This window comes from Lethenteron reissneri, unplaced genomic scaffold (genome assembly GCF_015708825.2).
Source record: "Lethenteron reissneri isolate LAM-NWPU_2019-01 unplaced genomic scaffold, ASM1570882v1 scaffold_1848, whole genome shotgun sequence".
In the NCBI taxonomy this organism is placed as follows: Eukaryota; Metazoa; Chordata; class Hyperoartia; order Petromyzontiformes; family Petromyzontidae; genus Lethenteron; species Lethenteron reissneri.
The window spans coordinates 271,802-293,572 of record NW_026891606.1 but is presented as its reverse complement, the minus strand read 5'-3'; the positions used below and the strand labels follow the sequence as shown (position 1 = coordinate 293,572).

At 49.3% G+C, this 21,771-nt stretch overlaps 1 protein-coding gene across 4 annotated transcripts in view; it reads left to right on the top strand.

The window, feature by feature from the left end:
• The window catches only part of LOC133339372 (E3 ubiquitin-protein ligase RNFT1-like), a 51,192-nt gene that overhangs the window by 14,139 nt on the left and 15,282 nt on the right, over positions 1-21,771 (top strand). For all 4 annotated transcript variants that reach the window (XM_061547513.1, XM_061547514.1, XM_061547512.1 and 1 more), the window contains 6 exons: positions 2,164-2,199; positions 2,910-2,942; positions 3,235-3,276; positions 7,748-7,786; positions 8,160-8,204; positions 21,106-21,159. In XM_061547513.1, the coding sequence (XP_061403497.1) occupies positions 2,164-2,199; positions 2,910-2,942; positions 3,235-3,276; positions 7,748-7,786; positions 8,160-8,204; positions 21,106-21,159 (249 nt within the window). The remainder of the gene's footprint in view (positions 1-2,163; positions 2,200-2,909; positions 2,943-3,234; positions 3,277-7,747; positions 7,787-8,159; positions 8,205-21,105; positions 21,160-21,771) is intronic.

The window sequence follows — 21,771 nt, the reverse complement described above, 5'->3', positions numbered from 1 at the left end:
TCCACTATTACCCTATACTTCTCCACTATTACCCTATACCTCTCCACTGCTACCTTATACATCTCCACTGCTACCCTATACTTCTCCACTGCTACCTTATACTTCTCCACTGCTTCTGGCTCCGCTGCTTCAGCTCCAACATCCTTCTTCTGGTCCCAGGCGCGAACTTCCGTCTGCTTCAAAACCCCCTCTCTTTATCCCCAAGCCAATTAATCTCCAATTAATCGGTGGCATCCCCCGCGACGCCCATCACCCCCTGGCCTCCTCTGGCACCTGCCACGTTTTCCAGACAACACAGTGCCACTTAGCGACAACAACAACTTCCCGGCCAATCAGCGCCCTGCGTCCTTAATAGCCCCCTATCACCTGTTACTGTCCTCAGACAGCGTGGCATCACATTTTGACAATAACAACTCCCAGCCAATCAGCGCCCGGTGTCCTTAATCGCCCCCTACCCGTCTCTGGCCTTCTCTTCACGCCTAGCAACAATAACAACCTCGACCTCGTTTGCTCCCACTGTACTCTGCGCCCACGTACACCCACTCCCGTGTGTGGCATGTATTTCAGGCACTACACAGCCACAATTTAAACCGAGACGACGGTTTTAAACTCGGCAATCATTGGAATGATAATATCAACCACTTTGGGTCATGACTTGATTTGTGTTTTCTTGTCAATCTCTACCGTCAGCAGTGTGGATGGGTGTAGCGAGGTGCAATGCCCCCCCCCATCTCTACCTCCCTCTCTCTCCCCCCTATCTCTTCCCTCTTCCTCCCCGCATTGTCTAACACACTTGGACTGTGCCCCTCGTCTTCAGCTCCACCTCTATCTCTACCCTCCCTCTCTCTCCCCCTATCTCTGCGCCCTCCCTACCCCCATTGTCTAACACACTTTCTTTGCTTGTACTTCTGGTGCTTTGCTCCTACATTGGCGCTGGCTAAACCGCCCATGCTGTTTGCGCCGCACACCTGTGCTCACTCTGAAAGCCCTGATAAACAGTTGCATTTGGAGGCTTTCCCTCTCTTTTCTCTCCGCCTGATGAAGACCGCTTGTATTGCGATCGAAACGTCGTGGTTTTTTGCTTTTATTTTAAATTTTTTTTAAATTCGATTTAGATTTTCTATCTACGTGACTTTACCGAAAGAACCAATAATATAGTGTACAGTAGTGTACAGTGTAGTATATAGCAGTGTAATGTACAGTTTTGTACAGTGTAGTATAGTGTATATAGTAGTGTACAGTTGGTGGACAGTAGTATATAGTTGTGTTGTAGTGTAGTAGTGTATAGTAGTGTAGTAGTATAGTAAATAGTAGTGGAGTAGTATATAGTAGTGTAGAGTGTTGTATATAGTAATGTAGTAGTATATAGTTGTGTGGTGTGTTATAATAGTGTATAGTGTAGTGTATATCTAACGACTGACGACGATATAATGAGAGACACTTCATTGGGTCACAGCCACAATAAGGGACCCTAGGCCCCGTGCTTTTATCTTCAGTTCGTAACTTCATCCGCATGTCCCTAATCCTCGTTCAAAACCTTATTCCTCTAATCACTTCCACGTGATCGCTTCTGTCGTGACGCTGCGATGATGCTGCTTGATAGTGATGCTGTCTAATGGTGATGGTGTTTGATGGTGATTCAATAATATGTAGTAGTGTATAGTGTAGTATATAACAGTGTAGTGTGGAATAATGTCGTGCATAGTGCAGTGTATAATAGTGCAGTGTGTTGTAGTTTAGTAGTGTATAGTAGTGTATATAGTGTAGTAGTGTATAGTAGTGTATTGTATGGTGTAGTATCTAGTCGTAGATAGTAGTGTAGTGTACAATATAGTAGTGTCGGGTATATTAGTTTAGTTTGTAGAACTATATTGTGTAGCAGTGTATAGTAGTGTAGTATATAGTAGTATAGTGACGTGTAGTGTATAACAGTGTAGTGTGTGGTAGTGTATAGTGTCGTATATAGTAGTGTAGTATATTGTAGTGTGTAGTAGCATATAGTAGTGTAGCACTATATATAGTAGTGTAGAAGTGTGTAGTAGTATATAGTAGTGTGGCGCTATATATAGTAGTGTAGTAGTGTGTAGTAGTATATAGTGTATACTGTGTATATCTGTGTGTGAGTATGTAGAACTAACCTCTCTATGCAACTCCCCAAAACAGAGAAGAAGTCGACCAACTGGTGGAATTTCGTCGCAGGTAAACGATGACGTCACCACACATCCACGTGATCACTTGTGTGGTAACGCTATGATGACGCTGCTTGATCGTGATGCGGTGTGATGGTGATGTTGTGTGATGTTGTATTATAATGGTACTGTAGTGTATAGCGTAGTGTATTGTGTAGTAGTGTGGTTTGTTGTAGTGTGTAGTGTAGTATATAGCAGTGTCGTGTATAGTAGTGTAGTGTGGAATATTGTAGTCCATAGTGCAGTGTATGATAGTGCAGTGTGTTGTAGTTTAGTAGTGTATAGTAGTGTAGTATATAGTGTAGTAGTGTATTTTATAATGTAGTATCTAGTATTGGATAGTAGTGTAGTGTACAATATAGTAGTGTAGGATTTATTAGTTGTTTGTAGAAGTATATTGTTTAGCAGTGTATGGTAGTGTAGTATATAGTAGTATAGTGACGTGTCGTGTATAGCAGTGTAGTGTGTGTTAGTGTATAGTGTAGTATATAGTAGTGTAATATATTGTAGTGTAATGTGTAGTCGAATACAGTTGTGTAGTGTGTTGTAGTGTGTAGTAGTCTAGTAGTTGAATATAGTAGTCTAGTATGTAGTAGTATATAGTAGTGTAGCGCTATATAGAGTAGTGTTAGAAGTGTGTAGTAGTATATAGTGTATACTCTGTATATACATGTGTGTGAGTATGTTGAACTACCCTCCCTGTGCATCTCCCCCAAACAGAGAAGTCGACCAACTGGTGGATTTTCGGCGCAGGTAAACAAAGACGTCACCACGCTTCCACGTGATCACTTGTGTGGTGACGCTGTGATGACGCTGCTTGATCATCATGCTGTGTGATGGTGATGTTGTGTGATGGTGTATGATAATGGTACTGTAGTGTAAAGCGTAGTGTAGTGTGTTGTAGTGTACGGTGTAATTTCTATTAGTGTAGAGTATACAGTAGTGTGTATTAGTGTAGCGTGTAGTAATATATATTAGTATAACGTATAGTGTATATATGTATGAGTATGTAGAACTAACCTGTCTGTGCAACTCCCCCACACAGAGACGGAGGAGAAATCGACCAACTGGTGGATTTTCGGCGCAGGTAAATGATGGCGTCAACACACCTCCACGTGATTGCTTGTGTGGTGATGCTGCGATTACACTGTGTGATGGTGATGGTGTGTGCTGGTATAGTGTAGTGTATTGTAGTGTACAGTGCAGTATATAGTTGTGTTGTAAAATCTTAAAGACCCGCCCACTTACCCTTGGGTGGTACCCATCTCAAAACCTGTATAACCTTTGGTTGCAGCAGCTCTCCCACTATATTTCTTCCTGCATCAGCAGTCCGCCTGCTGTATTATTTCACCTGAAGACGATTGCTTGTGTTGCGATCGAAACGTCATGACTTTTTAATTTTTCTCTCTACGTGACTTTACCGAAAGACCCAACGAGTATAGTTGTGTTGTAGTGTAGTAGTGTATAGTAGTGTAGTAGTATAGTAAAAAGTAGTGGAGTAGTATATGGTAGTGTAGTGTATTGTAGTATATAGTAATGTAGTTGTATATAGTAGTGTAGTGTGTTATAATAGTGTATGGTATAGTGTATATGTGTAGTGACATCTCAGATGTCACTGTGTGGTGCCGGCCCGAGAGAGCCACGGCGTGTGATGTACTCGCATCGCGGACATCACGTATGTATCTTCTTGGTTCTTTCGGTAAAGTCATCACGTAGAAGGGAAATAATAAAATAATAAAAATAAAAATTATAAAATAATTCTCACGACGTTTCGGCCACAACGCAAGCAGCCGTCCTCAGGTGAAGAACAGGTCTGTCTGAAGACGCTGTCTTTCCGACAGACCTGTCTTCAGACGCTGTCTTTCCGACAGACCTGTTCTTCACCTGAGGACGGCTGCTTGCGTTGTGGCCGAAACGTCGTGAGAATTATTTTATTATGTTTTATTTTTATTATTTTATTATTTCCCTTCTTCGTGACTTTACCGAAAGAACCAAGAAGATGAATCCCTGCAGTCACGAAAGCTTTAAATCGAAATCACGTATGTAGTGACATCGTGAATGTCACTGAATAATTCCGGCTCTCGCGAGGCATGGCGTGCGATGCATCGTCATCGCAGACACCCCGTAGGTGGGTGTAGTACCAGCCCTAGAGGTGGCTCGGTGAGCGCTGGGATAGCGCAGTGGCACCACACGTGGCGTGCAGTGCTGACTCCTACTGGAGGGAGTGTGAGAGTGTCAGCCATTTGATGAGGTTACCCTGGGCCATCGCACTCTGGTTGACACGTGACCAGTAAGATCTACGCAGGGGCCCCAGGCGGGGGCTAGGGGGTGGTCACGTGTCAGGGTCGAGAAACGACAAGATGTTTCCTGAAGGTGGTCGTGGCCAAGGGCGGGGCCAGCCACGACCCAGGAGCATATAAGCCGGGGTCCCAACAGGGACCGGGGCGCTGCGTTGCTGTCGTCATCCAAAGATCTATGATCTACGTCCAAGAGAAGAAGTCACTAACACGTGGAAGAGGACCCAAGCCAGGGCCCTGTCTGTTGTAGCTACTCCCAGTAACTAGCGTAGATAGCCTGGTGGTCCACCACCATAGGTTATCTGGTGAAGGGGCAGTAACCCCTTTGTGTTAATGTGTTGGTGTTAATAAATATGTGTTGCCTCCACGAAGTACTTCTGCGACTCAGTTGAATCCACTACATATGTAACGACTCTGACAGGGGCGGTTACTTCATTAGGGCGATTGGGCGACGCACCACCAATGTCATTCAACCACAGAGTCACGCTAGCCGTCACTGTCAGCCCCTGGATATAGTCCAATCAGCGTCATGTCACGTTCTGTGGAGTACCGCCTCTTTTGGGGCGATTTCACTCTGGCTGAGAATCGCCCCGAGTGTTCCCATAGACTTACATTCAAAGATGTTTTTTTTCGAACGGGGGCGCTGCAATGCATTCTCAATGGCTTCCTGGAGGGCTTGCACTAACGTGCTTACGTCATCATACGTGCTTACGTCATCATACGTAAGCACGTTTCATCCAACAATATAATTTATCGCTACCTAGTGGAATCTTTAATAAAATAAACTTGAGTGGTTTGTTTTAATAGTGAGTATATAAACAAACAAGATGTATTGTAAGAGTCACTTTATTTTTCATTAATATTAAAGAAGTGAAGTTGCCTTTACATGCTTAAGCTGTTAATTTATTCATTGCATGGGTGGATCTTATCCTTATCAATCATCCAGACATTTGCCCCCCCTGAGAGATTTTGCAGGAGCCGCCACTGGACTCTGACGATTATGAAATGAGAGACACTTTTTTGGGACACAGCCACAAAGAGTGACCCGAGGCTCTGTGCTCTTGTCTTCAGCTTGTAACTTCCTCCTAACGTCCCACTCCTCGTGCTCTCCCCTTTTATACTCCTCGAGCCCCCTTTGTGGAACCTTCTTGTCCTTGCTTTTCCCTGAGCCAGTCCCTGTTCTTACCCTCTAACTGATCCTCTCTTTTTTTACCGACAGATCATTGTTCAAGACTTTATTCCTCTAATCCCTTCCACGTGATCGCTCGTGTGGTGACGCTGCGATGACGCTGCTGTCTAATGGGGATGGTGTGTGATGGTGATGCAGTAGTGTGTAGTAGTGTGTAGTGTAGTATATAGCAGTGTAGTGTGTAGTTGTGTAGTGTGGAATAATGTAGTGCATAGTGCAGTGTGTTGTAGTTTAGTAGTGTATATAGTGTAGTAGTGTATGGTAGTGTATTGTATAGTGTAGTATTTAGTTATGGATAGTAATGTAGTGTACAGTATCGTAGTATTTTAGTTTAGTTTGTAGAAGTATATGGTGTAGCAGTGTATAGTAGTGTATTATATAGTAGTATAGTGTGTAGTGGCGTGTAGTGTATAGCAGTGTAGTGTGTGGTAGTGTAGTGTAGCATATAGTAGCGTAGTATATTGTAGTGTAGTGTGTAGGGGTGTGTAGTGTATAGCAGTGTAGGGTGTAGTCGAATACAGTTGTGTAGTGTGTAGTGTGTTGTAGTGTGTAGTAGTCTAGTATTAGAATATAGTAGTGTAGTGTGTAGTAGTATATAGTAGTGTAGTACTATATATGTTAGTCTAGTGGTGTTTAGTGTATAGTGTGTATATATACCTGTGTATATATGTATGTTAGTGTATAGAACTGTAGTGCTTGAGATGCACGTCACGTGCTGGGTCGGTATGCACGCACGCGGCGGACAGTGAGGGCGAATGACCGTTGTTGTTGTCCAAATTAAGGTGGCGTGATAGTTAAGGGAGTCGCAGGTGGCCGGGGGTAATTAAGGATGCAGGGCGCTGATTGGACGAGAGGGGCTGTTGTCCGAGATTGGCGCCGGCGTGTCTGGAAAAACAACGCCACGTGGCACCGGAGGCTGGGGGCGAGTGGCGTCGCGGGGGATGACCTAATTAATTAGGGGAAATTGGTTCAGGAATAAAGTGAGGGATGGTGGAGTGAAACGGGAGTTGGTGCCTGGGACGAGAGACAGACGGATGGAGAGACGGAGCAGTAGATAGAGTGAGTACAGCGTAGGGTAGCAGTGGATAGAGAGAGTACAGCATAGGGTAGCAGTGGATAGAGTGAGTACAGCGTAGGGTAGCAGTGGATAGAGTGAGTACAGCGTAGGGTAGCAGTGGATAGAGTGAGTACAGCGTAGGGTAGCAGTGGATAGAGAGAGTACAGCATAGGGTAGCAGTGGATAGAGTGAGTACAGCATAGGATAGCAGTGGATAGAGTGAGTACAGCGTAGGGTAGCAGTGGATAGCGTGAGTACAGCGTAGGGTAGCAGTGGAGAAGAGTGAGGATAGTGTAGGGTAGCAGTGGATAGCGTGAGTACAGCGTAGGGTAGCAGTGGATAGAGTGAGTACAGCATAGGGTAGCAGTGGAGAAGAGTGAGGATAGTGTAGGGTAGCAGCGGAGTAGCGGAAGCATCCGAAGAGAGAGACGACAGAGTTAGTTACGACGGGGTGGGACGACGGAGTTGATAAAGAGCAGCCGAGCTGGAGAGATAGAAAGAGCGGAGAGGAGAGTCGACGGACGAGCAGAGGGGAGTGAGCGAGGCCAGCGGAGCGCAGCGAGCGAGCGGAGGAACATTGAGCGGTGTTGACGGACAGTTGTGAGTTGGTGTGAACGGAGAAAGATTGAGCGGTGTTGACGGAGAGTTGTGAGTTGGTGTGAGCGGAGGAACATTGAGCGGTGTTGACGGAGAGTTGTGAGTTGGTGTGAGCGGAGGAACATTGAGCGGTGTTGACGGAGAGTTGTGGGTCGGTGTGAACGGAGGAACATTGAGCGGTATTGACGGAGAGTTGTGAGTTGGTGTGAGCGGAGGAACATTGAGCGGTATTGACGGAGAGTTGTGGGTCGGTGTGAACGGAGGAACATTGAGCGGTATTGACGGAGAGTTGTGAGTTGGTGTGAGCGGAGGAACATTGAGCGGTGTTGATGGAGAGTTGTGGTGAGGAAAGACAAGAAGCTGTCGTGTCGGTTCGAGCACTACAGAACTAACCTGTCTGTGCAACTCCCCCACACAGAGGAGGAGAAGTCGACCAACTGGTGGATTTTTGGCGCAGGTAAACGATGACGTCACCACGCCTCCACGTGATCACTTGTGTGGTGACGCTGTGATGACGCTGCTTGATCGTCATGCTGTGTGATGGTGATGCTGTGTGATGGTGTATGATAATGGCACTGTAGTGTAAAGCCTAGTGTAGTGTGTAGTAGTGTACGGTGTAATTTCTAGTAGTGTAGCGTATACAATAGTGTGTATTAGTGTAGCGTGTAGTAGTATATTTTAGTATAGTGTGCAGTAGTGTATAGTGTATTTTATCTTAGTGTAGTAGAATATAATACTGTAGTTTGTAGTAGTGTTGTAGTATATAGTAGTATAGTGTATATATTTGTGAGTATGTAGAACTAACTTGTCTGTGCAACTCGCCCATACAGAGACGGAGGAGAAGTCGAGCCACTGGTGGAATTTCAGCGCCAGAGGTAAACGATGACGTCACCACACCTCCACGTGATCGCTCGTGTGGTGACGCTACTGTGACGCTGTGTGATGATAATGCCATCGTGTATAGTGTAGTGTATAGTAGTGTATATCGTGTAATGTATACTGTAGTGTAAAGTTGTGTGCAGTGTAGTGTATACAGTAGTGTATAATAGTGTCCAGTGTACTGTGTATTGTAAAGTTGTGTACAGTAGCGTACACTGTAGTTTATAGTTGTGCAGTGTATAGCATAGTGCAGTGTATAGTGGCGTGTATAGTGTAGTGTGTTGTAGTGTATAGCAGTTTAGTAGCGTATAGTTTAGTAGTATTATATATAGTAGTATAGTGTAAAGAAATATATATTAGTGTGTAGTGCATAGTATCTTCTTGGTTCTTTCGGTAAAGTCACGTAGAAGGAAAATAATAAAATAATTCTCACGACGTTTCGGCCACAATGCAAGCAGCCGTCTTCAGGTGGAGAACAGGTCTGTCGAGAAGGCAGAGTCTGCCTTCTCGACAGACCAAGAAGATGAATCCCTGCAGTCACGAAAGCTTTAAATCGAGAGTGCGTAGTATATTTAGTAATATTTTTATTTCTGTGTATGGATTCAAAGCAGCAGTTTAAAGATGCAATTTTAGATTTGTTATCGACTCACTTTTCTGATCTGATGCAGAGTTGATCTTCATCACCTGTCCATAATGTGGTCGATCGTTTGGCATTGGTGGCTCCACTCGCAGGCCACCAAATCTTTGATGGCGCCATTTGTCCATCAAGTGGCCGCATCGGCCACGTGGCCCAGTCTTGAATCGGTTAATGGTCGACCATTGGTGGCATGAAAGGGTGAAACGGGGAGGTCTGAAGGTAGGGTCCTGTATGAGAGGTTTTTTTTTCTTTCTAGATTTGAAGCTTTCGTGACTGCAAGGATTCATATTCTTAGGTTTTTTCGGTAAAGTCACGTAGGTAAAAAAATTAAAATTAATAAAAGTTAAATAAAAATTAACAGCAATCGCGCTGTGACTGTTCCACCTGAAGACGGAAGCTTGTGTTGCCTCCGAAACGTCGTGATTTTTATTTTATTTTTATTTAACTTTTATAAAAAAAAATTTTTACCTACGTGACTTTACCGAAAAAACCTAAGAATAGGTTTATTTTTGACGTCGGCCACAGTCCAGACTTGCTTCCATCTCACGCCTTCATTTATATTTGCGGCATGGCGTGAGGCTGCTATGATCCAGAAGGGGTGACGTGATTTTAGGTGAACAGGTGGCACTGGGTGTACGTCCCGAAGTATCGGAAGGTGCGGTGGGTTAATGAGAATGTTTTAGAACTCCTTGTTGGCCGCTGCTTCGCGACGGATTTGCGGCGGAGCGACGTGGGGTGAGCACCGGGAGCCACTGGGTCAGCGTCGACTTCAGCATACCTGCGATGGCCACGCATCGCAATGTTCAATTGTGCGTCGATAACTTGAGTGCGAGCGTTGCTTCCCCACACTGGTGAGCAATACTCTCCCGTCGAATACACGAGGTCGAGTGTGGCAGTCCATAGTGTTTGCGCATCACAGCCACAACTAGTTCCTGCCACCATTGGAACCTCATTTGCCAATAAAAAATATGATTATTGTTTTTTTACACTTTTATCTGGCAACAAAACTGACACCTTTTTTTTTACAAGGAGTCATGTTTGCATAGACCACAATACCTGCAGCCATAATGCAGATAGAAGGGTAAAAAACCAACTATCATATTTTTTACTGGCAAATGAGGTTCCAATGGTGTAAATGCTTACCCCGAGCTCTCATACTCTGATGGTGCATTGTCTTTGAGTTGTGCGCCTTTTGGCGTCATCTGGTCCAACCCATGTGAGACTAGGCTCTAAGGAAAGCTGTCTCGGGTGTGGACCAATCAACTTCAAGGACAGTGCGTACATTATCAGAGTTGTGTTTTTTGTTTGCATTATGGCTGCAGGTATTGTGGTCTATGCAAACATGACTCCTTGTAAAAAAGGTGCCAGTTTTGTTGCCAGATAGTTCCTGCCAGTTTATGGATAATGTTCGTGTGGGTTTTTATCTTGTTGCCGAACTGCTCAATGTGTTGCCTGAGAGTGCGACTTCGATCGACCACCACTCCAAGTATTTCGGGAGTGGGTCGTGGGTGATGGTTTTACCGCAAAACTCGATCTTCAGCGTACTTTTTGCCTCTGCGTCGTTGAGATGGAATCCTGAGGACACTGTCTTGGTCAGATTTGGCTTACGTTGCCAGGAGTAGTAATAATCTTCTAAAATTTTCTAGGTCAGTGTTCAAGATGTCTTGAGTGGTGCTGAGTGCCGTTGCCTGACTGGCCAGTGCTAGGTCATCTGCATAATATAACTTGCGGTTTAATGTGGCCGGTATGTCGCTGCTGTTAAGATTAAATGGGGCTGGTGCTAATACCGACCCATGCGGTAGGCTATTTTTTAGTGTTCGTGGGCGGCTGATCTGGTTTCCGAGATGGACGCGAAATTGTTAACATGCAGCTGGCATAGACGAAACGATGGGGCCAATGTAACGGCTCGTCTGGCCCTGAGGAGGACCTTTGTTGTTTTGCGTAGTTCTCACTCCTGTAACCCAGAGGTCGACTGGCGACTGATCTGGTTTCCGAAATGGACGCGAAATTGTCGGTCGCTGAGCACACTGGCGATTAGCCAAGCCGTTTTTTCGCACTTGATGGTGTTGGCGAGTCGCCAGAACGTGTCATATGCAGAGGACAAGTTGATAAAGGTAGCCGCTGTTTTCTGTTCATGCTGGCAGTTGGACTTCGATGTGGTGATGTCAAGGCGAGGACCTGGTCACAGCAAGTTCAAGTTCATTTCAAGTTCATTTATTAGGTATAGCCCTGTGAGCCACTCGACTCTTGAATCGGGTGCAACAGCAACAAACAAAAAACAAAAACATGAACAAGAATACATCTTATAGTGACTATGTGCAAACAGAAAATCCAAGAAAAGACAGCAAAATATTGCATAAAAAGCACCGTACACCAACACTGTGTGCAAAAATCCCAGTGGGATGCAAGTCAAATAACAACAACCACAAGACAACTTAGATTAAAGCCATCAGTCTAACTCTGTATTACAACAAACAAACATGGCCAAACCAGTAAACTTTTCGAAAATCACCAAAATAAAGCCATAAAAGCAATGAAACAGTGCAGGTCATAGGAGCTGTGACCGAATTTTCACAATAAACGACGTTAACAACATGTACTTCCAAACTCTGCAGCCATAGCTGGCTGCATGAGTCACTCCACAACAGTAGGAGCATCAGTCGGAGTATCAACATTTTTCAATGCACCTTTAAGATCAGCACACTAAATCAAAACACGGATCATACTTTGCAGTGATCATCTGGAGCGAAACATTGTATTTTAAGCCACTAAATTGCAGTGGCAGCTAGGGGTGTACAACTCCTTGTGCACGAAAACCTGCCTGCGCAGGAGGTATGGTGGCTTCCAAGAAAGGAAAGAGTTCTGCGAGCAGTACTCGCTCCAGTAGCTTGTAGGCTGCACAAAGAAGAGAGATTGGCCTGTAGCTGTGTGGGTCATCAGCAGGTTTTCCTGGCTTGAGGAGAGTAATGACTTTTGCTTTTTTTCAAAGTCTTGGTAGCTTGTTGATGGCAATGATTTTAGAAAAAAGTTTCGCCAGCCAGGTTCTTCCTTTGCCGCTGCCAAGGTGTTTTAGGAATTCCGGGTGAATCCCATCTATTCCTGCGGCTTTACCTGCCTTTGTTACTGCTAGTGCAGCATCTATTTCTTCCGCAAGTACAGCTGCAGAAAGAGGAGAGTTTTTGACCCTGGTGGAGAGTGTATCTTTTGCGGGTTGTTTTACTGCACGTTCTTCTTTTCGACTGTTTTTGCATTGCCGAGAACCTGCGTCGCTATCCCATTAGCAGTCGCCTTAGGAGTGCGGTGTTCTGAGGGTGTCGCTCCACCGAGCTTCCACAGTAACCCCCATGCCCTTAGAGTGCGTGAAGTCAAAAGACTCCATAAATGTTGCCCACTTTGCTCTTCTGGCAGAATCTAGTGACTGCAGAACGGCTGTGGCGATTTCTGGGTCGCCAATGCTCTGATGTTCACGAAGCAGGTTTTCACTTTCCGCAGTCCAGAGAGGGGTGTATGACCTTCGATAGGCCCGCGAGATCGAATTCCTGGCAGCTTTCTTCACGAGCGCGATGAACTGCTCACATTTTTCAGGGTTTGTGGAGATGTGGTGGATGTTCTTTTCCACTGCAGCCATAAAACGGGGCCAATCTGCCCTTCCAAAGTTCCAGCAGGTTCTTTGTGTGCTGGTGATTACTGGGGTTCTGTGGCCAACCTGGATGACTATGGGCTTGTGCTGGCTGTGCGGGAAGCAAGGCAGGACTTTGGATATGGTGGGCAAAGGTCTGAGCCATTCTTATCTGTGGTTACAAAGCAACGGGTATGGGTTATATTCCGTATTTCACCATGTAGGGTGGAATGTGCCTTGTTGCCTGGCGTCAAAAACGAGGAAGAGCTATTTCTGCAGATGCCAAATCGAGAATTTGTTCGCCTGCCAAGTCGTTAACTGGGTAGCCCCACATCGTGTGATGGATGTTGAAGTCATCTATGTAGATCGCGGGATCTTGCACCGCAGGCAATGTTGGTAGGTGCCAGGTTGTTATTGTTGTTGGCGGTTTGTAGACATTGTATACAACGGAGACCGGCGATCATTGTCCAAAATGTGAAGTCGTTGTCTGCCTAAATAACTTTGGCTGTATCTTTGATGCGATGCGCGATGTGAGTGGCCAGGCCGCGTTTAGCGCGGCCCTTGAAAGCGGCGAGGATGTACCCTGGAATGTTCAATCGTAGAGAGCTGCTTTCCTCCGCGTGCGTCTCTTGGATAGCAGGCGTGTCGATGTTTTCTCACGAGGACGTCTGCCTTCGCGGGCCATCTACATGCAGCTGGTATAGACGAACCGATGGGGCCAATGTAACGGCTCGTCTGGCCCTGAGGAGGACCTTTGTTGCTTTGCATAGTTCTTTCTCCTGTAATCCAGAGGTCGACTGGCGACTTACAGTTTCCTTAGTGATGTCATTCGCTTTGAACTTGGTTGTAGACTTCGTTCACGTAACAGGGTGGGCCCCGAGAAGGCTGACATCTCCCACCACTATTTAGTAGTATAGTGTGTGTGTAGTAGTATATCGTGTGTAGTAGTATATAGTAGTAGTATATAGTGTGTATATAGCGTGTAGTGTGTCTTATATAGTATGTAGTATAATGTGTGTAGTAGTATATAGTGTGTGTATATAGTGTGTAGTAGTATAGTGTGTCGTAGTATATAATGTATATAGCGTGTAGTAGTGTAGTGTGTAGTAGTATATAGTGTGTAGTAGTATATAGTCGTATAGTATATAATGTGTAGTAGTATATAGCGTGTAGTAGTGTGTCGTATATAGTGTGTAGTAGTATATAGTATAGTGTGTCGTAGTATATGTAGTGACAGAACGGTCACTACTGTGTTGGCCCGTACGAGGGCTGGGGGCCCCAAGGGGGTGCCTGGGGGGTCACGTGCTGGAGGGATCCGGACCTTCCCAGAGGTGGGGGAAGTGAGGCGTGGCCTGGGAAGGGAGGCGTGGCCTGGGCGGAGCCGGCCACGCCAGAGAGACGAGATATAAGGGTGGTGTGAAGGCAGAGCAGGGCTGTTCCTGAGAAGAATGAAGACACCTCGTGAAGATGCCAGAAGAGAAGACCTACAGTGAGCGGACTGCCAGCAGCCACCTGGCTGGGTCACGCTGGAGAGAGACTAAAATACAATTGTGTGTTAGCTAGTGTAGGTCGGTGGTCACCACCCTATGTGTAGAGTAAGAGTAACTGTTGAGTAAACGTTGTGTTAATTAATAAATGAGTGTTGCCTCCCAAGAAGTGTGTGCGCCTAAATTGAACCCATTACATATATAATGTGTGTAGTAGTATAGTGTGTAGTAGTAGTGAAGTACCGGTGAAGACACTTGACGCCGAGGTGGAGGCACACGGATATTTATTTAACACAACTTGTATGTGACATACAACACTGGAGGGGGTATCGGCCCCCTCACCCGACTAGCTAAGAATACAACTCCTAGCTAAGTCCTAGCCTACCTCACAGTCCTCCACTACTGGGCTAGGGGAGGCTACTTGGCCCGACACTGGTAAGTCGGGCCGGTACCCGGAGTCCCAGACCAGCTCTTAGAAGAGCACCGGCTCTGGCTTTCGGGACCACGCCGCTGGCTCGGTCCTGTTCGGCCCTGACAAGGACATCGAACGAGGGAGTCCAGGGCTCTATCTCAGACGTCTTCGGTCTTCTTAGTTAACTATAACATAACTGCCTCCCGAGCCCATATAACGTCCCCTTTTATACCCAACCCTCCTTGAGGGGTGGGGCCCCGGGGGATCATAACGCCAAACCAGCCCCCCCCAGGGTGTCTGGCTCGGACGTCGCAGAGGGCATCTCCCTGTGCACACACGTAGCCCCGCCCACTGTGTTTCTTTCCCATAGACTGCCATACATAACGGCCCTCTCTCTAACATCCCTACATCACTCCCCCCTACATAGCTCGCAGCCGTCCCGGCTGCCAACATACAGAATGACAATAAAAATGAATTTTTACTGTAACCGCGCGTGTGCCTCACTAATTATCAACAATAACAAGAATGGTAACAAGAACACAAAAAAAAAATGCAACAGCAGAAGAAAAAAAAACAACCCGACGCACCCCCCCTTGAATAAATACGAATTCCGTAAGAACAAGCTATATACAATTTGCAGCGAAGCCACCATACACACAACAGCAGGTGAGCACAACGTATGTAAATTCAATGGGCAGGGAACACACCCCCCCACACAACACGCAATGAACACAACATATATACACATCTTGCGGTTTCACAACAGTCTGCGCATTTTTGCGCGCGTCCTTGCGGCGGGCCCCTCACACGGGGAAACCCCGGGTGGCGGACCGTCAGGTGGTAATCGTCCGTCCCGGAGTGAGACCTCCTCTGATGCCGCGTGACTGTTGGCATCCCCAGAAGGGGTGGTCGGGCGTGAGCCCGTCAGTCTCGATGCACCTGGAGGTGGCACGGCCGGCAAGGCATTAGGTGAGCGCGGTGGAGACGGACCTAGTGAGTCGGTCGACCCCCCACACGTCTGGCCACGCATGTGTGAAGTGGGTTTGCGTACCGCGACGAAGGGTTTCAACCGAGAGGGGTGCACGAACCATCGCCGCTTCCCCCAACGAATGCGCACGCACTGTGGTCGCAAGACCTCGACCACTTCCACAGGGCCCCGCCACGGCCGCGCCAGCTTAGGGGAGGTAGCCAGGGGTACTTGGGGACAGTGCAACCATGCCCTGTCCCCCGGTTTCCACTGTATTACATGCGCCCGACCCAGCCTGAGGCGCTCGTTCGCCTTTTGACGGAGGTCCGAGTTCAACCTCGCAGCATCCCGTGCCTTTGTTAATTTAGCCAGATTAAATTTGACGTGGTCAGCCAATTTAGTTTTTCCTTGCGGGTCGGGGATCTGCAGCTGGGCGCGAACAGGCGGGTCGGGTTCGCGACCGTACATAAGGTAAAAGGGGGAAAATCCCGTAGCTGCATGGGGTGCCATCCGGTATGCCGCCAAGACCCCCTGAATATGCAGGTCCCAATCAGTCTGTGAATCTGAGACCTGCTGTGCCATCATTGACGAAATGGTGCGATGCAGACGCTCGACCATTCCGTCAGTCTGTGGGTGATACGGGGAGGTCCGAATTTTCTTTGTGCCTAAGAGGTCACAGACTTGTTTAAGTAATTTGCTGGAAAAATTTTTACCCTGGTCGGTCAGCAGCCGTTCCGGAGCACCTTTGTCCAGGACGTATCCCTGAACAAAGGCGTCCACGATGGCTGCTGCCGACTGGTTGGCAAGGGGCCAGGCCATGGGCCAGCGCGTAAAATACTCGACTCCTGTCAGCAAATACCTATTGCCCCTGGGGGTGGCGGGAAATGGGCCCAAGATGTCCAGCGCGACAAGCTCATTTATTCTGGACACCTTGATTGATTGTAAAGGCGGGTTAGACTCCCGTGCCGGCGGCTTCCGTTGCGCACACCGCGGGCATGAACTCAAAAGATCCCCAACATCCTTTGTCATACCAGGCCAAAAAAAATCAAGTTGTATCAGTGCAAGGGTCTTTAGAGTCCCCAGATGTAACAGGCGCTCATGCGCGGCCCACACCACTTTGCCTCGCAACTCAGAAGGGACGACCAGCCGATGTCGCTGTGATTTGCCGTCCCAATGCATGAGCAGACCCTGTACCATTTCCCATGCACCCGAATCACCTTTCACCCGCCCAGCACCCCCGACGCGACGACGCCACCCGAGGAGGGAGGTATCCTCCATTTGGAGGCGCCCCCACTCAGTGACGGGCAACCCCAACAGGGAATCCCTTCCCTGTTGTTCGATCGAATTATCAGGCAGTGGTTCGTCGTCGTCGGTGGCTGCCAGGATCGGAACCGATGCGTCCCCTGAAGGTCTGCAACGTCCCGACCCCAGGAGGCATGCACATTCCGAGGTGGTTGGCATGCGTGACAGAGCGTCCGCGTTGGTATGGCGAACGCCCTTACGGTAAGTGGTCTCAAAATCAAAATCCTGGAGAACCTCCAACCATCGAGACAACTGTCCCGATGGTTGTTGAACTCGCAGGGCATACTGTAGTGCCGCATGATCTGTGCGGACGGTGAAATGCCGACCGTACAGATATGGGCGATACTGTTGGATAAAAAAAACAATTGCCAACAGTTCTCTACGGGTGACACAATATTTCTGCTCCGCAGGAGACAACACCCGACTACCGTACGCGACCACCCGTTCAACGCCATCAACCACCTGGGAAAGCACACCCCCAATACCCGTGTTGCTCGCATCGGTGTCGAGCAAAAAGGGCTTCGAAAAATCAGGGTAAATCAAGGGAGGGGCTTTCACCAGGGCGTCCCGAAGGGAGCGGAACGCAGCCTCCTCCTCTTGACCCCAGTGGAACCGAACCCCTTTAGATGTTAAAGCGTGCAGGGGTTTAGCAATTGTTGCAAAATCAGCAACAAACCGTCAATAATACGACGCGAACCCAATGAAACTCCTGACCTCTCCCACCGAGGTGGGAGTCGGCCAGGAGCTGACACACTGCGTTTTGGCGGGATCGGTAGCAATACCTGAGCGTCCCACGATGTGCCCCAAATAACGCACCGAATCACGCAACAAATGGCATTTTTGGGGCTTGAATTTCAAATTAGCAGCCCGCATCTTTAGGAAAACCGCCCGCAACCTCTGGAGATGTTCATCAAAAGTTTTACCAAAGACGATAACGTCATCCAAATAAATGAGGCACGACTCCCATTGCAGTCCAGCCAAAACCAATTCCATTAAACGCTGGAAAGTTGCCGGCGCTGAGTGTAAGCCCATCGGCAACCGGTTGAATTGAAACAAGCCGTGCGGTGTACGAAAAGCAGTTTTAGGCTTTGACTCATCATCCAGAGGAAGCTGCCAGAATCCCGAAAGTAAATCGAGTGTGGAAAAGAATCGCGCTCCCGCCAAGGCGTCAAGCGATTCATCCATCCGAGGGAGCGGGTATGCGTCGGCAACCGAAATTTTATTAAGACGCCGGAAGTCAACGCAAAACCGCAACGAACCGTCCTGCTTTTTAACCAGGACGATCGGCGCTCCCCAAGGGCTGGTGGAAGGAGAAATGATGTCTGCGGCCAACATGTCATCAACAGCCGATTTGACATGGTCCTTTTCGGCGGGACTCAACCGAAACGGATTTTGGCGAATTGGCGCGCTGTCACCCATGTCAATATGGTGACGCAGCAAGTGAGTGCAACCCAAATCATATTTATTTCGACTAAAAACGTCGGAAAATTCTCGCAGTAGTGTTTTAAGTTGTTGACGCTCTGAATCGGACAGGTCCGTCGATCCCGCACAAAGCGCCTCGAGCCACCCTTCATCGCTGTCCGAATGCGGTCACGACGCAGGGACAGTGTTTACGCGATTTACGGCGGGTTCCTCACACGGCACCGGCGTTGCGTGAGCAAGCACGGTCCCCTGTGGGACCACCACCGTCCGCGAGCCCACATTTAGGACCGCGATGAAGGGTTCACCATCCCCCCTCACTATGGTCTGGGCCGGAAGTAAGTCAGGTCCACTAACCCCGGCCCTAGACGGTCCCAACAGTACTCCTTGTGCCCCAGCACCCTTAACGAGGGGCCGCCGAAGTTTCAAGGGTACCAACATTTGCGTCCCCGGAGGGACGCGTACCGTTCTCTCCACGAACGCCGGCACCGTCGCGAACGCCGTCCGAGTCGCAACCGGTGATGGCAGAAACGCCATGCGTCTGCCCGATGGAAGCTCTATGCAACCCTGGTCGATCAAAATTACGATCGGCATTTTGGCCAGGAAGTCCGTCCCCAGCAGGCACGGAACCGCCAGCGAGGAAGAAACAAAAATCGACCCAGACAATTTTATTTCCCCGATACAAATTTGGGCACGAATTTGTCCGATGATGCCAAGTGAGCCCCCGTTAGCCGCATAGAATGGTATGTTAACTGGCATCAAGGGACGACTCCGGACAGGGAGAATATTATAAATTAATTCCGAAATAATAGTCGCCGATGCTCCCGTATCGACCAGGATGCGCACTTCAACCCCGTCGATATACCCCACAACGGCCGACGACCCCGACGATGCGGCAACCACACGATCGGCCAGCACGGACCACTGGCCGGGTTCGATATGGGTACCCGGAGTGGTGCGTGATGGTGCGATGGTGTGTGATACCGGCCCCCCTCTCGTCGCGGTGTTTGAGTGCGTGACGGGTGTGTGTGTGGGCCAAACGTGTGGGGTGCCGCGACTCGCCGGTTTTTGATGGTGGAGCTTGGGATGAGGCCCGTCGTCCCGGTGAGGTGTCGTCCCGCGCTGACGAGGAGAGCGGCACCCCGAGGCGACGTGGCCCCGGACGCCGCAGTTAAAACAGCGTGGGAGCGGCGTCGGAGGTGACGAATGGTCGGAACGGCCCGACCCGTCCTGGCCCGGCCGTGCACTCGTCGCCTGTTGCCGTCGGTGGTCGACGGCGTAGAGTTCCTCCGTCGGAAGGGTGGCTGCAGCCACCGCACGCCCCGCCGATGCCCTGCTGGCTTTCCGCCGGAGCGACAGGAGGTTTGCGTGGAGGAGCCGCGCCGCCTGGAGCGATGTCATTTCCGCGTCCTCCTGTGCGACGACAGCGATGTCAAGGTCGTCAGCCAGGAGGAGTATTTTCTCCGTCACCATAGCGTCGATGCCGTCGTCATCCATACGGGGGAAGGCCGACTTGGCCATCGCCAGGAGGCTCGTTCGGTACGCCAGGGGCGACTCCTTTTCACCCCGCTTGCGGTCGTAGAACTCCTGTCTGCATTCCGCCGATGGTCCGTAGACCCCTCCCAGCAGCTGCAGCGCCATCGGTAACGTCGCCCGCCTCTCTTTAGGTGCCGATGTGAGGGCTGCGAGCGCGTCGCTGTCGAGGAGCGCCGGCAGCGCGCAGAGAGCCTCCTCGTCTGTCCACCTCGCCATCTCTTGATGGGCGAGGAATCGCCTGCGGAACCCGGCCCAGTCCCCCTCCGCGCCGACGAACTCTTTCAGCGGGGGCAGCCTCTGATGGAGTGCAGCGGTCGTTGTTGATTCCCGCGGGCGGATGTCACCTCCACTTGGCTGTGCGTCGGTACGAGCGGCCGATGGAATCGCCTGTCGCGGTGGTGATGACGTCGTGGCTTCAGCGACGGCGATGCCGGAGTGGATGTTTAGGCTGGCCACGCCCCGAACAGCTGCAGCGTCGATGGCGGGAGATTCAAACTCGGGCTGCTCCGAAATGGCGGGAAGGCGCCCTGGTCGTTGGGCCGTCTCGCCCCGTGCTGAATCACCGGCCCCCAGCCGCGTGATGGACTCCAGCGTGGCGGCAGCGGCGTATAACAGCTCCGCCAGCCTCCCGTGAGCCAGCCGCAATGCGTCTGACTGTGATCCTCCTTCACTCGGATGCCCCGGTAAGGAGACATCAGGCTCCGGCTGCACTGTGGCTTGTGTAGCCGTCCCGGGCGTTTCGATCTCGGCAGTATCTTCTTCTTGCGGTACTTTGGCCCGCGTTGTCTTCCGCGTGTCCATGTTCGAGTTTTACTTCTGACACCAGTTGAAGTACCGGTGAAGACACTTGACGCCGAGGTGGAGGCACACGGATATTTATTTAACACAACTTGTATGTGACATACAACACTGGAGGGGGTATCGGCCCCCTCACCCGACTAGCTAAGAATACAACTCCTAGCTAAGTCCTAGCCTACCTCACAGTCCTCCACTACTGGGCTAGGGGAGGCTACTTGGCCCGACACTGGTAAGTCGGGCCGGTACCCGGAGTCCCAGACCAGCTCTTAGAAGAGCACCGGCTCTGGCTTTCGGGACCACGCCGCTGGCTCGGTCCTGTTCGGCCCTGACAAGGACATCGAACGAGGGAGTCCAGGGCTCTATCTCAGACGTCTTCGGTCTTCTTAGTTAACTATAACATAACTGCCTCCCGAGCCCATATAACGTCCCCTTTTATACCCAACCCTCCTTGAGGGGTGGGGCCCCGGGGGATCATAACGCCAAACCAGCCCCCCCCAGGGTGTCTGGCTCGGACGTCGCAGAGGGCATCTCCCTGTGCACACACGTAGCCCCGCCCACTGTGTTTCTTTCCCATAGACTGCCATACATAACGGCCCTCTCTCTAACATCCCTACAGTAGTATATAATGTAGTGTGTAGTAGTATATAGTAGTATAGTGTATAGTGTGTGTATATATATTAGTATGTAGACCCAACCTCTTTGTGCATCTCCCCCACACAGAGAAGGAGAAAAACTCGACCCACTGGTGGAATTTGGCCGCCATGGTAGCCGCAGGTAAACGATGACGTCACCATGCCACCACGTGATCGCTTGTCTGGTGACGCTGTGTGATGGTGTGTGATGCTGTGTGTGATGCTGGTTCTGTGTGTGAAGCTGTGTGATGGCGATGCTGTGTGTGATGGTGTGTGATGTTGTGTGTTATGCTGATGTGGGGAGCAGTAGAGTAGCGGTTAGTGCAATGCTGCGCGACGAACCTAGCTATACGGGGGATCTTTGTCTTTGGATGTTGTGTGATGCTTTGTGTGATGCTGTGTGATGGTGATGATGTGTGATGGTGATGCGGTGTGTGATGGTGTGTGATATTGTGTGTTATGCTGCTGTGGGGAGCAGTAGAGTAGCGGTTAGTGCAACGCTGCGCGACGAACCTAGCTGTACGGGGGATCTGTGTCTTTGGATGCTGTGTGATGCTGTGTGATGTTGATGCTCTGTGTTGATGCTGTGTTGATGCTGTATGTGATGCTGTGTGTGATACTGTGTGAGACCAGCAAAACAACCCCCGAATTCCCCGTTGGTGGACGATGGCAACGGTGTGGTGAGCAGTGCCGTGGGGGGAGGGCCAATTTGGATTGGCCATTCCCCTCATGGCGTTTGTAGCCACCATAGCGG